Source organism: Geotrypetes seraphini, chromosome 3, assembly GCF_902459505.1.
Source record: "Geotrypetes seraphini chromosome 3, aGeoSer1.1, whole genome shotgun sequence".
Classification (NCBI taxonomy): Eukaryota; Metazoa; Chordata; class Amphibia; order Gymnophiona; family Dermophiidae; genus Geotrypetes; species Geotrypetes seraphini.
In genome coordinates, this window is record NC_047086.1 from 102,273,175 (window position 1) to 102,291,178 (window position 18,004).

The 18,004-nt window shown below is 37.0% G+C and overlaps 1 protein-coding gene and 1 long non-coding RNA gene across 3 annotated transcripts in view; one reads left to right on the forward strand and one right to left on the reverse strand.

Moving 5' to 3' along the window:
- Window positions 1-9,126: 9,126 nt before the first annotated feature.
- The window catches only part of LOC117357346 (protein odd-skipped-related 1), a 31,607-nt gene continuing 22,729 nt past the window's right edge, over window positions 9,127-18,004 (reverse strand). Inside the window, exons 1-4 of one of the 2 annotated variants that reach the window (XM_033937781.1) lie at window positions 17,772-17,981; window positions 12,569-12,649; window positions 10,679-11,375; window positions 9,127-10,117 (exon numbers count right to left, since the gene is read on the reverse strand). In XM_033937781.1, the coding sequence (XP_033793672.1) occupies window positions 9,982-10,117; window positions 10,679-11,319 (777 nt within the window). In that variant the 5' untranslated portion in view covers window positions 11,320-11,375; window positions 12,569-12,649; window positions 17,772-17,981 and the 3' untranslated portion in view covers window positions 9,127-9,981. Of the gene's footprint in view, window positions 10,118-10,678; window positions 11,376-12,568; window positions 12,650-17,771; window positions 17,982-18,004 lie in introns of those variants that run through there. The other variant, XM_033937782.1, reaches the window with a different exon arrangement.
- On the forward strand, window positions 12,560-17,021 carry LOC117357348. Its single transcript, XR_004538788.1, has 3 exons — window positions 12,560-12,810; window positions 14,362-14,433; window positions 16,873-17,021. It is a non-coding gene; the product is annotated as an uncharacterized LOC117357348 (long non-coding RNA).

An 18,004-nucleotide genomic window follows, 5' to 3' on the forward strand; every position in this document is an offset into this window, starting at 1 on the left:
GGAAATCAGATATTTAACCATCAGGAATTACTTTCAAAGAATTGCTTGTCCAACAGATTTAAAATTCACATTTTCTTTATAAATTACTAAAATAATGATGAATCTGTAAATGAAAGAGGAACTGTTCTTGGAAATAATCCTGAGGTTTGATAGTGAGGAAACTAGTATTAGATTGGCTCTGTCAGGTCCAGCTTGTCTTCAGTGCAAGACTGTAGCTTCTTCCTACCTATTGCTAGAAACTTAGCTTTGCTATCAATGATCATAGTATACTATCAATGAGCAAAGTATACTAAAAGGGGCATTTTTGAAAGAACTTCCAAGTCAGAATTGTAACCTCAGGTTCACGAAATCCCCCCCCCCCCAAAAAAAAAAAAAAAAGTCCATTCCACAGTCATTTTCAAACAAGAAAAGCCTTGGAATTTTCTGTTCAAAAATATATGAGAAGGGAGTTATTGTACTGAAAACATCCAAAATGAACAGCCGTGGTTCAAAATGAAATGTTCAAACACCATAAAGAGCAGGCACAAATGGCCACACAGATGTCCCTGCAGAACAGAGGGGTAATGTAGTGGGTAGTGCAGTAGACTTTAAACAATGGGCTCCAGATTCAAATTCCACCTTCATTCTTTCATATGGTAGTGTGAGCCCTTGTGAACAGATAAAATCCTACTGTACCGGTACCCAAAGGTACACCACTACAATTAGCCATCATGCTTGCTGGGGTCTTACTCATACAATTTCTGGTGCAGTAGGTATTTTTGTGTTCTAGGCAAGCTCACAGAAACAAAAGAGGTAAAGAGGGAGTTGCACCTAGATCCCATTGTTCATAGTCCACTCCAATGACCACCAGGGTACTCCTTACATTTTCTTGCTGCTCTATTAGGAATGGCCAGAACTACCTGAAGCTGTCATTAAGCCTGGTTTCCGCTGTCACTTTCACTTCTTAGGGGGATAGGAGAGGGTCAGTAAGCACTGGGAGTTGCAGGACAGGTCTTGCCTTCATCCCTCCAGTGGTCAGCTGCTCATTTAGGGTAACATTTTGTACACTGGATATGACTGAAACAGTCCTAAAAACATCCTTCTTTTTCACTTTGAACATTTCTGTGGAGAGTGTGTGGCACAGTTGTTAGAGCTACGTCTTCAGTGCCCTGAGGTTGTGGGTTCAAATCCCATGCTGCTCCTTGTGACCCTGGGCAAGTCATATACCGGTAATCCCCCATTGCCCCAGATACATTAGATAGAGTATGAGCCTGCTGGGACAGATACAGAAAAATGCTGGAGTACCTGAATGTAAACCACTTAGACTATAAGTGGTATATAAATAATTGACTATAATTCATAACTTCTCACTCTATTATTGCTGAAGGATGTCCAGATTTGGGTCTGCCCTGGACCTACCCAAAACAGGCTTTTTAGATAAACTGCAGCATATAATGTCCAACTTCTTCTGCCTTTTGACAATCACAATTTGGATGTTTTCCACGGATGTCTGGTTTTCTATTTTGGCCATTTTCAGATATTCATCTGCTTCAAAAATGAATGCCTATGTGTATGACTGAACCCTAAAGCTACCAGTAATTTACCCTTACTAGGTTATTATTATCTGTTCAGTTGTTCAAATTTTATATATTATATTATCTTTAATTGGGAATATTTCTAACAGAGTAAATTCACAATAAGTTGGTAATGCTAATCTCATATTCATCATTTTTAAAAATCTTGTAAATTTCAAGGTCATTTTAGAATTATATCCCCCCTCCCTCCCTCCAAAAAAGGTTTCATAGAGCAGGAAAAATTGTATATTTATATCCCTTCAGATAGTAGCCAAAATGTAAGTTTAAAATAACCATATTACAAAGAAACACATTAGCAAAAAAAAGCCAGCCTTTACTAGAGAATAAATTTAAAAATGTTTCTCTACTTTTGCAAAAGAAAAATGATAAAAGAGCACATATTTATAGTGTCACATGGAAAATTTGCAGAAATGCCATTATTTGTATTCTTAACAGCATTGGCTCAAGGATAGTTCTATTGAAAGAGGAATCTTTGTGCTCCCCAAATCTTTTGTGTTGAAATATGTATCATTTCTACTCAAACACTTCCTTGGTTTCCTTACAACTAATTCTACTGATATTTAAATACTCTTGATACAGATCATTTTTACTGACTCCAGTTCACTGGCTGGCTGCCAGTTTCATCTCCAGGTTCACCCACCAGCTTTGTTGCACTCAAAGAGACAGTCTTTGTTCTCTTCAAATAGCTCCCACAGGCTCCTGGCTTACAGGAATAATATTATGGTATACAGATAATTCAGTCTGCTACCAAAAAAAGAGATATATAGATATAATTGTTTGAAAGTTTCATTGATCTTATTGCACTTTGTCAATACTAGTACTAGGAATTTAAGTAAATCAAGGCCCAGGTTGTTGATCCTTGTTATAACCCCATGCAGGCAAAGACCTGGGGTTCCTTTTCCTAAGCTGCGCTAGCATTTTTAGTGCATGCAGGAACTGTGCGCTCCACTGCGCATTATGCTTCTAGAACAGGGGTAGGGAACTCCGGTCCTCGAGAGCCGTATTCCAGTCAGGTTTTCAGGATTTCCCCAATGAATATGCATTGAAAGCAGTGCACGCAAATAGATCTCATGCATATTCATTGGGGAAATCCTGAAAACCCGACTGGAATATGGCTCTCGGGGACCGGAATTCCCTACCCCTGTTCTAGAAGAACGCCAGCTCAATGCTGGCGTTAAGGTCTAGCGCGCGCGGCAATGTAGCGCGCGCTATTCTGCACATTAAAGTCCTAGCGCACCTTAGTAAAAGGAGCCCCTGGAATCTATAAAGGAGGAATACAATGGATGGCTAGAGAAACAGAAAGTTAAAAACTGGATAATTGGTGCAAGACCAAAAATACTTATGGACCCCTTTTATGAAGCTGCGTTAGTGGTTTTTAGTTTATATCACTGGCCATGGTGGTAAAAGTTCCGACACTCATCGGAATTCTGTGGGCTTGGAACTTTTACCACTATGGCCGACGATAAAAAAAACCCATCAACCACTAACTTGGCTTATTAGGTAAATTAGGACAAGACAGAAAGAGAGAGGGAGACAAGCTGAGGGAGGGAAAAAGAAAGTGAAAAGAAGTAAACAGCAGAATCTAAACGTTGATCGTCCTAAGCATTAGAGATAATCCATCTCTTAGGGCTCCTTTGATGAAGCCGCCTTAGCGGCTTTATCGCACACACATTTTTAGCGGTAGCGGCTAGCGCGGCCGGCAAATTAGCGTGTGCTATTACGCGCGTTAAACCGCTAACGCAGCTTCGTAAAAGGAGCCCTTAAATGTAAAGTGAACTAATGTTTTGTGACTGCATTCTAAAGTACAGGTTTAGTATATATTCTAATGCAGGGCATCAGCATGTTTCATCTGGCTAGAAGTAGATTTTCTTGCATTGCACACGTACATTTTAAATTCTCATAGTGCACAGTAGGAGAAAAAGAAAATCCATGCTTAAGCAAATTGTCAGGTTAAAACTATAAAAGTGAATATAGGAGTGATACATTATCTTGTTTTCAGCTACTTAATATTCCTCTGCCTCTTGATTTTATTCTACCTTGTACTAAAATGATTTAACCAAATTATTTTCTACTGTGCCTATGCAAAACGGAATTCTTAATAATTAATTGCAGATCAGTCAAAAGCAATTTAAAAATGTTGAATGCGTTGTGCTCCTTTTAATTGTGTGTATATGTGTGTGTGTGTGTAAAGTGGTATCTCCAAAGCTGAATGTTAAAACAAATATTTTATTGCTACAGATCTGTGATCCCTTAGCAGGAGTAGGCAGAAATGTAGATGTCAATCAGGTTAAAAGTGTTCTTTTCTATTTAATTTCACAGCTATTTCTTTGGGCCTGGAGACATTATCTAGCAATTGTGTTTATTAGCACCTCTATGTAAAGGACTCTTTGAAAGGATGTTAGATTCACCAGGGCGGTTTCTCCCCTCCCTACCAATAGAGGGGTCATAGATCAAACCATGCACTCCAGGTCCGGGGCTTCAATAAACCCCCCTTTCCCTACCATCCCTCAGAGATCTTACCAGCAGATAGCCCTGACAGATAACAGCTTCCTCTGATTAATTGTTCCCAAGATTCGAAACTGAAAACTGCTTTTGTATTTATTACCGAGATAAAGATAATTCTCTCCCTGACCTATCGGAAGAAACTGTTTATTCTGTCCTCTGCCCCTCCACCTCGAGACTCTGCGTGGAGCCGATGTAGGCACATTTGTTTTCTTCCTTTTTATTTACGCGGAATTGGTGGCGGACAAATAAACACACGACGGGGACAGCCAGGCCCAAGGAGGTCCCTTAGGTTTCCCTTTCTTGGCTGTTTCTGGGTTGTTTGTTGAATCTTTCATGGGACTCTCTCGTAATTGCCTGGAGATGCTTCATTAGCTAACCAGGCGAGCCACTAATAGGCTATAAATGCCCCTCTAATTGATCAACAATCAGGATGGAAACTGCAGGGATCCTTCTGCTGAAAGAACTCATCCTGAGATGAGATGGAGAGAACTGTACAGAAAATCTTTATCTTATATATCCCTTACATACATTTTTAATAATTGGAGCCTTTGCTCCTATACAGTTAAACATAGATTTATATATTTTATATACAGAAAGCTTTATTTTGTTTCTATGTACTTTAAATGATTCTTGTATCCTTTAAAATACTTAATAAAAATTATTGAACTTGAAAAAAAAAAAAAAAAAAAAAAGAAAATGCATGTAATCGTAGTCACGATAAAGTTCAGTTTCTAAGCTCCAAAGTTACCTACAGCCACTTTTTCGTGGGCAAGCAAGGCCAATTTTATTTAAAAGAACTTTAAGAGTTAAATGAAAACCAAGATGGGAAGGGATGTTTTTTTCAAGTTGTTATACGCTCTGTATTTTGAAATGGATGCCTTGTTTCAGACACTTAAAAATGCTTTTGATTCATCTGGACCTTTTTGTGGTTCCTAACATGCTGTATTGGCTTTTCTGCTCTACAGAAACCAGCACTCTCCACTCCAGCATTTGAACTGTCAATCACTCACACGCTGCCGTTTAAGACTGCGTTTAGTATTACACCATAAACTATATAGGGCGAAGCACAACGCAAGTTTACGCATGCGCTCGTTTTAAAATCTGCAGTTTATACAGTTGTAACATTGTTTCCTTTTTAGCCCTGGAGTTTTTCCTTATCCGGGGACTATTGTGACGTCAGAGGTATGGCGCTCCTGCTCTTTTAGACCTCTCATCCATGTGCAGCGTTTCTCGCTACCTAGCAAGACAGACTGACCAACTTGATGTTTATACGTTTCACTATATGCTGGTCTATTCGTTGTTGCAGAATTGTTATTTTTTTCCCTAGTAGTTCATTATAATTTTGATGAATTCACAGTGTAAGTGTTTAACACAAATATGCTCCTTTGTATTTGCTTGTAATTAGTTTACAGTTAATTCACTATTTTGGGGCTCATTTCTTGGTATTTTAGTACTCGTACTACTTTTTAAAGGATTTCTCATGGCAGTCTAGAAAGCCTGACCTTTATTCTTAAAAAGAATATCCAGGGCAGGGGGGGGGGGGGGGAGAGAGGGATTCTTTATCTCATAAATTGATTTTTAAATATTTATAATTGGGATGGGTGTGAAGATATCATTATTCAGAATAGATAGGATATTTATGATAATATATGTTTGTGTTATACGGAATGATAATTGTTTGGGTGGATGGGGGGAGGGGCAAGGATGATTATGAACATGAGAAAGATGAATGTACTTTTATTGTATTACTATGAGTTGCATTGGTTGTATTGCACTGTTGTAGTTTTGAAAATTAATAAAGAATTAAAAAATAATAATAATAATAGCATCTGCTGTTGTACTCTTTGTTAATGTGATTATTTTAGATTTCTCCACTGACCAACTCCAGACATTGTCCCCTCCCCCCAAGGAAAAGACATTTAGGGAAATTCAAAACATACTGTTCATTATGTAAATGACTGAAGTTGTCAATTGGGTTCCTTTTAAACCTATGTATAACAGCTCAGACAAAGAATTAAGCACCGGTCAGAATTGACAATGACTAGTTTTAAGCTCTATTGATATATACAGCGTTTTTGCTGTTTTAATATCTACCCAGTTGTTTCTTAAATGTTCTAAGTTCAACCAAGAAGAGGATGACATGGATATGGTTCAATCATTGATCTGAAGCAATGTTTAAAAAAAAAAACACATAGAATTTATTTTCTGCAGATTGTCACTTAACGAAATAAGATCAAACTCTTTTCAGCTACAGTGGCAAAATAATACTCAGAATTTAGGAAGTTGGTTGGTTGGTTGGGATGAGAACTATAATATAATTTCCAGCACCATTTCCTTTATAAATCCTAGTGAATAATTTGTGTTTATTCTTTGTCGTCAATTGAAGTTGTTTTATAATATTAGGGACATACCACTCTTGCCTTTATCTGGCAACTTTTTTTTTACTGCCTTTTAACATGTGTTTTTACTGCATGTTTAGAATTTTTGAAACTGGAAAAACTGATCATTCACTTGATGCTTGCAATCTTCATTTCAATTTATTACATGCTTAACCATTGTATGTTGCCATCAGTTTATTTCTTCCTAAAATAGTTTTCATATTTCAACTCTTGATCTCACCTTAAATTATAAAGTACTATTTTTAGAATTACTAAGATGCTTTTAAGGATTGATGGTCCACTCTCCCAATTAATAATGTACACTCAATAATTTCCCCAATTTTTTGCTAATCTTTTATAATTCCATGTATTGTTGTCAAGACTCTGACAAGCATTTTCTATTCAGTTGTGCTGTCTAGCTACAAGAGTAAAGTTCTATTCTAAGCTTATATTAAAGCAGTCTCGTTTTCACTAAATAGTATCATATTCATGAGCACATTCTACTGGCATTCACACTTAAGCACTCACACTAGTATTTGTTCACTCCTTTTTGGTCCTGTCTCATTCATCTCTTTAAAGCAGTAAGCAGTTATGACCAATCATAGGGCTCCTTTTACTAAGGTACGCTAGCGTTTTTAGCGCACGCAGGAAATTACCGCGTGCTACGCTTCTAGAACTAACGCCAGCTCAATGCTGGCATTAAGGTCTAGCGCGCGGGGCAATTCAGAGCGCGCTATTCCATGCGTTAAAGCCCTAACGCACCTTTGTAAAAGGAGCCCATAGAAATGATAAATAATAATATTTTTTCTAAAGAGAATATGAGGTATGTATTCTTTAAACAAATTTGTAATTTTGTTATGTGTTCTTCAGTTTAAATCTTTGTATATGTTGGTTTTACCCACTTAGGTCTCCTTTTACAATGCAACAGTAGCAATTCCTGCTTGGCAAATGCAGCGTAGTCCATTCAGTTCCTATGGGCTGCATTGCATTTGCTGCACTGGGCCTCGCTACTGTGGCTTTATAGAAAGGACCCTTAGACTGATGGCAATTCATTTTATTACTTTAAAGTTTTCAAATTCTTTATGTCTGCTAATTATCGGCTTGGTTCATTTTTTTTTTCCCAAACTCTCATTATATCATATTTACACTTGTATGTCACATTTTATGCTAATTATCATTTTAAATGTATGTGTACATAAGTTTTATAAGGTTGACTATGCAAAAACGTTTTAGTTTTATTTTTACTAGACCCCTGATGCAGACACACAGCCCGTGTCGGGCCCTTCTGTAAACTTTGGATGCCAACTCATTCCTAAAAGTCCTTTGAGTTTAAGTTTCTGACTTTCCCATCCTTCCCCACCCACCTCTAAAAATGAAACAATGATGAAGAGGCACACTTTTCCTTGCCAAGGTAATATTCTGGAAGACACAATTGCTAATATTTTAGGTAAACAAATACAGGGAAGATAAACTCAGATGTGGAAAAAAGCATATTACTTGGCTCCAAATTTCTAAACTGCACAGAAAGTAAAATAGCATATATGTAATAAATGCTGCTTTATGAAGGTGTTATTATTGGGGGTGGCAAAGTAGTTCCATATTTTCCTCTTTGCAAGTATTGCATGTGTGGGCTGGCATCTAATGGGTCCTGGGGAAAGAAACAGGTTAATACCATCACATCTGTTAATGAAAGATTTAGTTCTCACAAGCCCTGTACCAGAATTACTTAAGGGCACAGAACTTTGGTTATGAGCAAGGGCGTGTTAATGAAAGGGGGCGGGGTACGTTTGCTGGCCCAGCGTCGGAAACATTGCCAATACTTGGAATAAACATTGCCAAAGGGATTTAATCAGATCAATGTTTGTGTGTTTAGCACGACTATATTTTTTTGTTTGCGTTAGGTTTTCATATGTTGTAACTGAAATCTGAGGACATCATTTTGAAAGTGGTGGTGTTTTTTTTCTAAAAACAATTCTTTTCAAAATAGAGTGAATTCTTCTAATAGTTCAGACTCTGTTTTGGAATACATTTCAGATTACTTTTTAAGAAGGAGATGGTGATGCCAAACTTTCCCCCCTACAGAGCTGTTTGCTCCAGTTGGAGGTAGGTGGTATTTAGGAAATCCAGAACAGGCAGTGCACACTTCAAATGCTTAACTAGTGGTCTGGGCATGGAGCCCTTTCCACGTTTCAATTCAAACTTTTCTTCCAGGGAATAAACATTTCTGATTTAAAACAGCTAACTGAAATCTAAGACCGACTAATGAACTGCAAAAGATCAGAATAAAATGCTACCAGCAGGGAATTATCAGTGCCTGCACTCACTTCCTCCTAAAGACAAAGGGTTTGCTATTAATGATTTAATTTGTTACATTAAAATCGTACCTACTAATATCTAAAGCTCTGAATACTAGATGCTGAATTTGACCTCACCTGAAGGAGCAAAATGCTTTCATTAGCCTTTTACAAGTCCTAATCACATAATCACTCATTTCTGAGCTAACTGGAAAAGCCTATTTTTTTTCAGTGGTTATCAATTCTCTTGTACCCCATTTTAAAATATTTTCAACAGAAATTGTGTGTGACACTTGCTCAGTTAGATGCAGAATTAATTAAACATAATTTTTAAAACTGGGTTATTGTTAAGGGTAAATTTCAGTTTGCTAAATATGCCTGTAAAATAACCATTTATTTTAATACTTTTAAAAATCCAGTGATAAATGTTAATTAACAAGAATCAGCATAAAGTGCCACATAAACATACTTTTTTTTCCCCCTTACAAAATGTTGGAATGTCTTTTCTTCACTGGTTAAAACAAAACCCAAAACAAAACAAAAAAAAAGGTCATGAATGATTGTCAGCTGCCTTAAAGTACACCCGGTACAATTTCATGGCTATTAGTTTGGATTGTTTATTAAATTGTCTTTCCTTGTGCTTTGACGTGCCCCCAAACCAAAGTAATCCACCAAACAACCACACCTAATTGCCCAAGGCACCAGATTAAAACGTTAACACATACAGAAAGTTAGGAATTTTTATGTCCAGAGTTCAGGTACTTTGCTTTTCCAGGTCCACACTAGAGCATTAGCCATGAAGAGTCTAAATGGTGTGGTATGTTTCAGGAAAGAACCATTCTTTAACCCTATTTCAAACCATCATTCTTCACAGGAAGGATCAGTGAACATCAGCATTTAATATTTGTGTATTATAATACATTTTATTCTCAGAACTTCCCACCCCTACTCCATGAATCTTAGATGTGTGTAAAAAAAGAGGGGATTAATACTTTTCAAAATCTAAGGTTTGATCAAGATGTCTCTTCAACTCTTGAGCTCCACCTTTTGGCACAAAGTTTATTATAGTCCTAGGGACCCTTTTCAGCTCTCCAGAGCAGCTTCTCTGTTTAAACAAAGCACATTTGGAAGGGCATTTTGTCATAAAGTTTAGTGCTTTATTCTTTGGACTGAGTTCCACTTCTGGCATAATAAAATGATGTAATAGTTCTTTAAAATAAAATCAATAGCTCAGCATTTTATTTTTGAAGGTTTAAGCTCCTTTACTTGTGTGTGCAGTGTCTTGTGAACAGCGAGTGTTCTGGACTGGCAAAATCCTTTTCCACATTCCTGACACTTGAAAGGCTTTTCTTTAGAATGAATATATCTAGGAGAAAATGAAAAAAATATATATAAGTAATTGTTTCTACTCAATTTTATCAATAGTGCATTATGATGTTAGCTTAAATTTTTTGCTGTCTGCATCTTAATTATTTTTAAAATATTTAATGCCTTAAGATAATCAACAATGGAACATGAATTTTATCAAGACATTATGAAATTAATTCATCTGGTATGAATCAACATTGAAAAGTATGGATAAATCAAGATTATATATGTTAAATTTTGACTACACTTAATTATTTTTTAATTGTACAAAATATCTTAAGATCTAGGCATATAAAATATCACAATAATAACTGTGTGCATTCCTTGATATAAAAATAACAAAGTATAGGGGAAATAGATATAAATGGAATGGAGACATTTTTTTCAAACACCCCCTGGAAATGAGAATAGACAATAACAATCACACTTAAGTGAAATTTTCCACTAGAACTGTGAAAATTAGACTGAAATATATGTTGAAGCAATGTAGTTTTACATGATAAAACTATTTCTAGTAATAGCATTCCTAATCTTCTTTACACGTTAAAGAATTGATTACCTGTGATCCCTAAGATGGTCTTGTCTTCTGAAAGCTTTATGGCATATGTCACAAGTATACGGTCTTTCATCAGTGTGGGTTCTTTCATGGATCAAAAGATTATAGGACTTGGTGAAGTGCCTGCCGCAGAATTTACACACAAATTCTTTCTTGGTTTTAGATGGTAATCTGCCTCTGGTTGGTTTCTTCTCTGGTGATAGTTTCGTAACATCAAGAAGGGAACTCAAAACAGGAGAGCCTTGGCTATCTAGGTGAGCCATTTTTGAATGATCCTCTTGAGTGGCTGCCACAGCCAGATTGGCAAAATCAAAACGGGGTTTGATCTTAAGTGGCATATTTGTGGATTCTTCTTTAGGGTGGATAGTATGGGGCAACAGAGGGAACGCAGGTATGTGAAACCTAGCATCCATCAAATTTGAAACCCCAGGAATTTTGGAGAAAGAGGAACGTGGTAAATGCATAGCGGGATAGCCCAGAGTCCATTGGTGGAGATGAACAGCATGTAAGGCACTGAAGCCGTAAAGATTGGGCAAATGGTCTGTTGGCACCGGTAGCCCATTAAAAGCTTGCAGGAAGGAATAGTTAGTAAGCTGTAGAGAAGGGTGAATTGGCACTGGAGCTGGAAGAGTCTTGCTGCCCATAATGGTTGGCTGTAGAGTCAACTTGATGAGGCTTTTCAGTCTCCCTCCAAAACTTCCTTAAAAAAAAATAACAAAACAATAACATTACTATTACTACTACTTCTACTATTACAACTAATAATGCTACTATTTCCACTACTATACTACTTTACTAGCAGTAGCAAGACTAGTAGTAATAGTAGCAATGTTTTGCTGCAAAACATAAGTGAAAGTAGCTATACCTGTGGGCAGCCCTTGGACAGGTGACTACCTTGAGCTTGTTGTCTTCAAATATTTGTACCAAACATCCACAAAATAATCATTAGAATTCTGAGTGACATCAGTTTTAGTTATTTTATATTTCCTAAAAGAAAATGTATCCTGGAACATGCTTTCTAAAAATTTCCAGGTGTACCAGTACTCTAAAGGGAAATTCAAGCCAAATACTACTATGAAAATCCTGTTGTGCATATTGGCACAGATAATGATTTAAGGACTTCCATATATTTTACATTTTAACTCTAAAATAATAATTTAACTTTTGATTAATTCCCAATCATTTTGAGAAACTCATTCAATGATATTTTGGCAAGGTCTTATTGTAGAGTCGGATTTCTGTTGACTGAATAAGCAGACTATATATAATTTTTTTTCCTGGTCCAAAGTGTCTGTTTTCCTGATAAAATGAACTGGATTTGCTAGCAAAATGCATTTCAACCTTGCATTTATTTTATGTTCAAATTAAGCATTACTTATTCTCAGATTTAGGCCAAAATCTCAGAGGTAGAAATGCATCCTCTGAAAACTGGTATATTGTATATTTCCAGACAGTATTTAATTTAGTTTCACTTAATAGATGTAGACAAGGGGCCGCTGAAAAGTTCTCAGCGCAGCCAAGAAGAGAATGAGGTGGAGTCATGAAACTTACAAGTGATTCCTCTCTTTTCTAAACAGATCTTGTTTCAATGATATGAAATGAAACGAAAAGTGTCAAGAGAAGTGTGGAATATCTTGTAAGTTTCATGTTTCCACCTCATTCTCTTCTTGACTGGGCTGAGAACTTTTCAGCGGCCCCTTGTAAATCACTTTTTGGAGCAGGTATCCTTCTTCTGCCTTCCAGCCTGCATTAAAATATCTTTAGAGAAAAAAAGATAAGGAAGGCAGACACTAAATTTCAGCTCTTATAGTTATTTGCTTCAAAATTACCATATTATAGTTATAATTGTGTTTGTCTCTCATCTATCTTATTTGCATTAGAATCTAAGCTTACCTAAAGCAAAGGAAACCGCTGTACCAGAAGTCAGGAAACAAGTGAGAAAGCGATCAAACTGCCTTTATCGTTGGACGCCACCTAGGAAAAAGTGGAAAATGTTCATGTAGTGCTTAAATCAGTGAAATCTCAGATCCTAGCCTGGAAGAGTCGGACAGCTCGGTGAAAGGTACAGCTATACAGAGACGGGTTACCCCAGTCCCAGTCATACAAGGAAAAGGACCTGCCCTGGAAACTGAAAGGTAAATACGCCCAGCACTAAAATCTCTCGTTTGTTTACCAGCAGAATTAACTCTAATTATCTCAAATTTGTGTGCTTCAATTGGCTCCCTAGGTATTTTCAAGAAGCTGTTCTTGTCTGAAGGGGGAGGAGAGCAGCGCAGGGGAGGGAAGAAAGGAGGGAGAATGAGTTCATTAGTAATTCATACTTTATTAGGATGGCCTTTCTGTCCTATGGAAATTATTTCTTTGCTTACTTATGATGTTTAACAGTTAGTTATGCTCAATTTATAACAAAGGTTGAACAGGTCAGTATCACCCTTGGACATGTAAGTTATAGAAATGCTGAACTTTTGGGATTCATTTCTTGAATAAGAAATGCATGACTATGGAGAATGAATGGTTAGGTCGTGTTTCTACCTTTCCATAATTTGGTACATTATATTTATTTGATGGTACCAAATGTCACAATACAAAATGTCTGAGAACTGTAAGGGTTGTTGCTCCCATGCCTATTTAGTGTGTTTGTAAGCAGAGGTGTGAATGTTGCAGACCTGGAGAAAGGGTTTGAAAAGGAAAAGGAAGCAAAGTAGATTATTTTGGACAAAAATTAGGAAAGCATGGTGAGAAGACTTTAGCTGTAATCAGCTCCAAAGGGAAAAAAAATGACCTTTCACAACAGTCAATATGAATCTGCACCAGGAGGGGGGGAAGATTTTGTGGCATTTCATAGCAATGACCCAGACTAAAACATGATATTTTGCCAAGATTGTGGGCTAATTGGCTATATTATGAATTTGACTGATAGAAAGCTATTTCCACTTTTAACCACTTGAAATGGAAACTGATGTATGAGGGGCCACTGAAAAAAAGTTCTCAGCCCAACCAGCAAAGTTGGGGGCAGTCTGCATCGAGGGCTATACTCTTAATCCAGCGATTTTCCACTTTTTTCGCTCCATATTTTTCCGATGAAACGAAAAATGTGGAAAATTACTGGACTAAGCCCCTCTTTTACTAAGGGCTCCTTTTACTAAGCTGCGAGAGCGTTTTTAGCGCACGCAAAACCCGCGCTACATGACAGTTCAGCGCTGGTGTTAAGGTCTAGCATGAGCAGGAATTCAGCGCACGCTTAAAACCGCTATTGCAGCTTAGTAAAAGGAGCCCTAAGGTGCGCTAACCGATTAACACGCGTTAAACGCTAACATGTCCATAGACTAGCATTTAGTGCACGTTAAATCTATTAGTGCGCACTAATCAGTTAGCACACCTTAGTAAAAGAGGGCCTAAGTGTATAGCCCTGGATGGAGACTGTTCCAGCTTTGTTGGTTGGGCTGAGAACTTTTCTGCAGCCCCTCATATGACCCCTAAAGTAAATCCTGCAAAATGCTATATTTTAAAGATACTTTTAACTGTAAGCATTGTCACAAAGATTCTCGGTTCTTCACTATTTTCCAAATACAGTAAATGTAATATTAAGTTGATCATTACAATTATAGAATTTTATACTGAAACAGACAAACTCATGTATTTGCCTGTATGCAATATTAAATTTCTGTCCATAATCTTGATTCCAGCTCTGAAAAGAGGAACGAATTGGATTTACCTGCAGATGATTAGAAATTCATGATGTCCTTATATGAATAAAAGTAAGAGAAAAAGGGAGAAGCTACACTTTTGGATCCCTTCCCTTTCCTGTAAGATCTAAAATAAACATGCTTTCTGACCCAATTTTCTTAAGTAAGCCATGGAAGATAATTCTTTTCTTTTGGTAAAAATTACTTATAACATACACCACTTTTGATAATTGTGTTTGTTCGGAGCAGTTATGTTAAAAAAAAGTACACACATACTTCTTTGGCAGCACTGATGAGACAGAAAGACAATTTAGCATGCATAAAACTCGTACAGAGAGGAAGAAATTAGAATTTGCAATCACCTTCTGATTGTTTTATTTTCTGTATCTGATTTATGATCTCTATCTGTAACTATATGAGAAAGAAAGAGGAGAGACCTATTTAATTCAAGTTTCCATTCTGCAGTGGCGTGATTGTCCACTTCCCTACTGCTCACCGCCAAAATGGAGTAATATTCTTTAATTTCTTCATCACTTCACCACCTCTACCTTTAATTGTGCATCATGTAAACAGAACCTTATCTATTTTACAGAAGAGTCTGGGTGCCCCATAGCAATAAAATAGTGCCATTTTTAAGCACAAGTCCTGGTTGCTGAGTAATTTAGAACAGACCGCTAGTACGCTGACTTACGACTGAAACAAAATCTTCTCTGCCAAGATAAATTCACCCTGCAAACTAGGACCATAAACTTGAAAGACTGCATCTGTCCCAGGCTTTCTTGCTCTTTGTACTAAAGTGCACACTAGGTGCTAGAAACTGTTCTTTCCCATTATATAAAATTATCTTCTAGATAGCAGCCTAAAATTTTTAATTAACTCACATTCTGATATTGTATGAACTGGAGTTGCTGGAAAGTGTGTTTCTTGCTTGCTCCTTTCTTTCCATTTGTATTTGTCACTTTGAATTATCCGTGTCTTATATCTTGCCTGCCTAGATATTGGTTAGACTGAGCATTGGTCTGAGAAAGAAGCTGTATCTGGAATTTTTTAATATGCTAAATAAGAGAATAATGCAATTCTTTAGTCTACTAAAAAAAATATGACTGGTTGGAGGCAGTATGCACGTTGTTTGAATGTGATAACATTAATTTATAAAATCCAGTTTTCTAGGATCCTCTTCCAAAACATGATTGAGACATGCTTGAATCTATTGTCCACACTTTTATACAAAAATGATATTTGTCAGCATTTTATTGCAACTTCCTCAGACCTGGTGGGGTGAGGTAGGAGAAATTTTACCAGCATGCTTCATATTCTTTGAAAGTTCCTTGTACATTCAATACAAACGGAGACATGATAGGGTTTATTTCATTCATTTTGGATGTAATTCAGCAGCCTCAACTGGTCTTGAGCTTTGCTATTTCAAGTTTGCTAGAAATATAACTAAAGACCGTAGAACATGTGAGCAGTTCACACGGGTTTAAGGGAACACAGAAGAGATAATTGCTCACATTAATGGAAACGGCAAGAAGTCAGCCAACATGCGCCTTGGATATCTTCACTAAACTAAAATCACCATTCACATTTTATCAGGAAATCAGTAGTGACAAGCTAAAAGACCACCAACAGCAATGCTGATTAATAGAGAATTCTGAAACAAAACGGTTTACGAGGTCCTAGGGTATTGTGCTGATTATTAGAATTCTAGGTATACAGTTATGCCTACTTGATTAGAGCAAACTATTTTTTTTCCTGCTGACTTGTCTTCTGCATGCGTCTGTATCTACTGCTCAGTCTAATTTAATTAGCACATGCACTTTATATTCATCTGTTTCCAAAGAAGCAAATTACCGTATGTTTTGGAAACAGTTATTACATTTTTACTTCTTTCAGAATGTTAGTGTTTGGTTCTTGCCATGCTGTACCCAGCCATGGAATTAAAAAAAAAAAAAAAAAAAATGAACGTCAGCAGTTTTCTGGCACAATTTTCTATTCTGTTCTAATCTTCAATTGTTTCATATGGAAGGTGCTAATGGGTCACTGAAAATAAACCTCCATATACCAGTTTTGGGAAGCAGGAAATGCTTAAGAGACAAGCCTCACATTTGTGAACATTTTCTTGCCATAGACCACCAAATTATAAAGAGTCCATCTGGGTAGAAAGCATTTATACCATAGAAAAAAAATCAATGCAATTCTAGTATAATATGATTGTAACAAATCATCCTTGAGGAATTCACTTTAATCAAGTTTATCCTAATATTTTTTTTATAGCAACTTGGTAAGTATGTTGAAAATTGATAATTATTTCAGCCTGTTTTAGCTTAAACCTTTTTTTACTTTTCCTATACTTTTAGATGTTTATACACCTGTTTGCTGCTTGGTTTGTTCACATAATCTAATCTGATAATCTTATATGAAATCACTAAACTCAACTTCTATTTACATGCTTACAGCTGGAAACTACTATTGTGATATTACCCTTAAAGCATTTTTTTTTTTTTTTTTTAGATTTTGAGGCCCATTCTAAAATTGTTCCTTAATGCACATTAAAAACATATGTGCATTTAAATAACTTCAATCCCCTCTGGTAATTTTGGTAAGTTAAGTGCCTTTGATTACATCAGTTTATGATGGCCGCAAAAGCAGACATAACCGCACTAGATTCACATAAAAATTTACCGATTTGAAATACTAAAGCAACTCCCAAAAGGTCATTAAGAAAATAATGCTCTCCAGATATTACGTCCTGTAGCCAGACCTGACAAGTGGAAATTCATTTAGAAATAAGTCTCCTATCTGACTGGAAATAAAATGTTCAATAGAGCCAGAGAAATGTACCTACCTGTTCAAAGAAAATCAATTATATACTAGATGTAATGTATCCTGATATCTAGATAAATTTACAGGCTAATCAGGTTTGATTACATTTGGAAAGTTACCCAGCATGCATGCAACTGTCGCTATTGAATACTTAGGGCTCTTTTTACTAAGGTGCGCTAGCGTTTTTAGCGTGTGCTCAAGATTAGCACGCGCAAACCACACGCTAAATGAAAAATACTAATGCAAGCTCTATGGAGGCGTTAGCGTTTAGCGCGCTCGGCATTGTAGCGCACGTTAAAACTGCTAGCACACCTTAGTATAAGGAGCTCTTAGATTAGAGCTTGATAAAAAATTAGTACTTTTCTAATAAGGTATATATAATATTAAATATAATGAAAAGTGATATGGTAGCAAAAGCTGTCCCTATTAGTCTCAAAGTGATCACCTCCGTGCAGTGCCTAGAAAAGTCTCTCTCCCTTCTCCCTCCCCCAAAGCACCCGGATCACCTTTCTATGGCCAAAATTTCTGTTTTAGAAGGCTGCGTCCAGTCCGGTGAGAAGATGAGCAGAAGCCCTTTTAGTATTTACCTACTGCCGGTGCCTGATGCCTGGGGCTGAGTGGAAGAGCCGTGGATCCTTGGCAATGAGGTAGAAAGCTCCGATGGAATTTCTGCAGGAAGGAGTGCCAGGGATAGAGCGGGAGCAGGCATGCTCTGAGCTGTGGCAGCAGCACAGGGTTGAGGAGGGGGGATTAGATCTGTCTGCCCCTTTAGCTCCTGTCCCTGCTCTCGGGCTGTGCAAAGAACAAGAACTCAGATCAC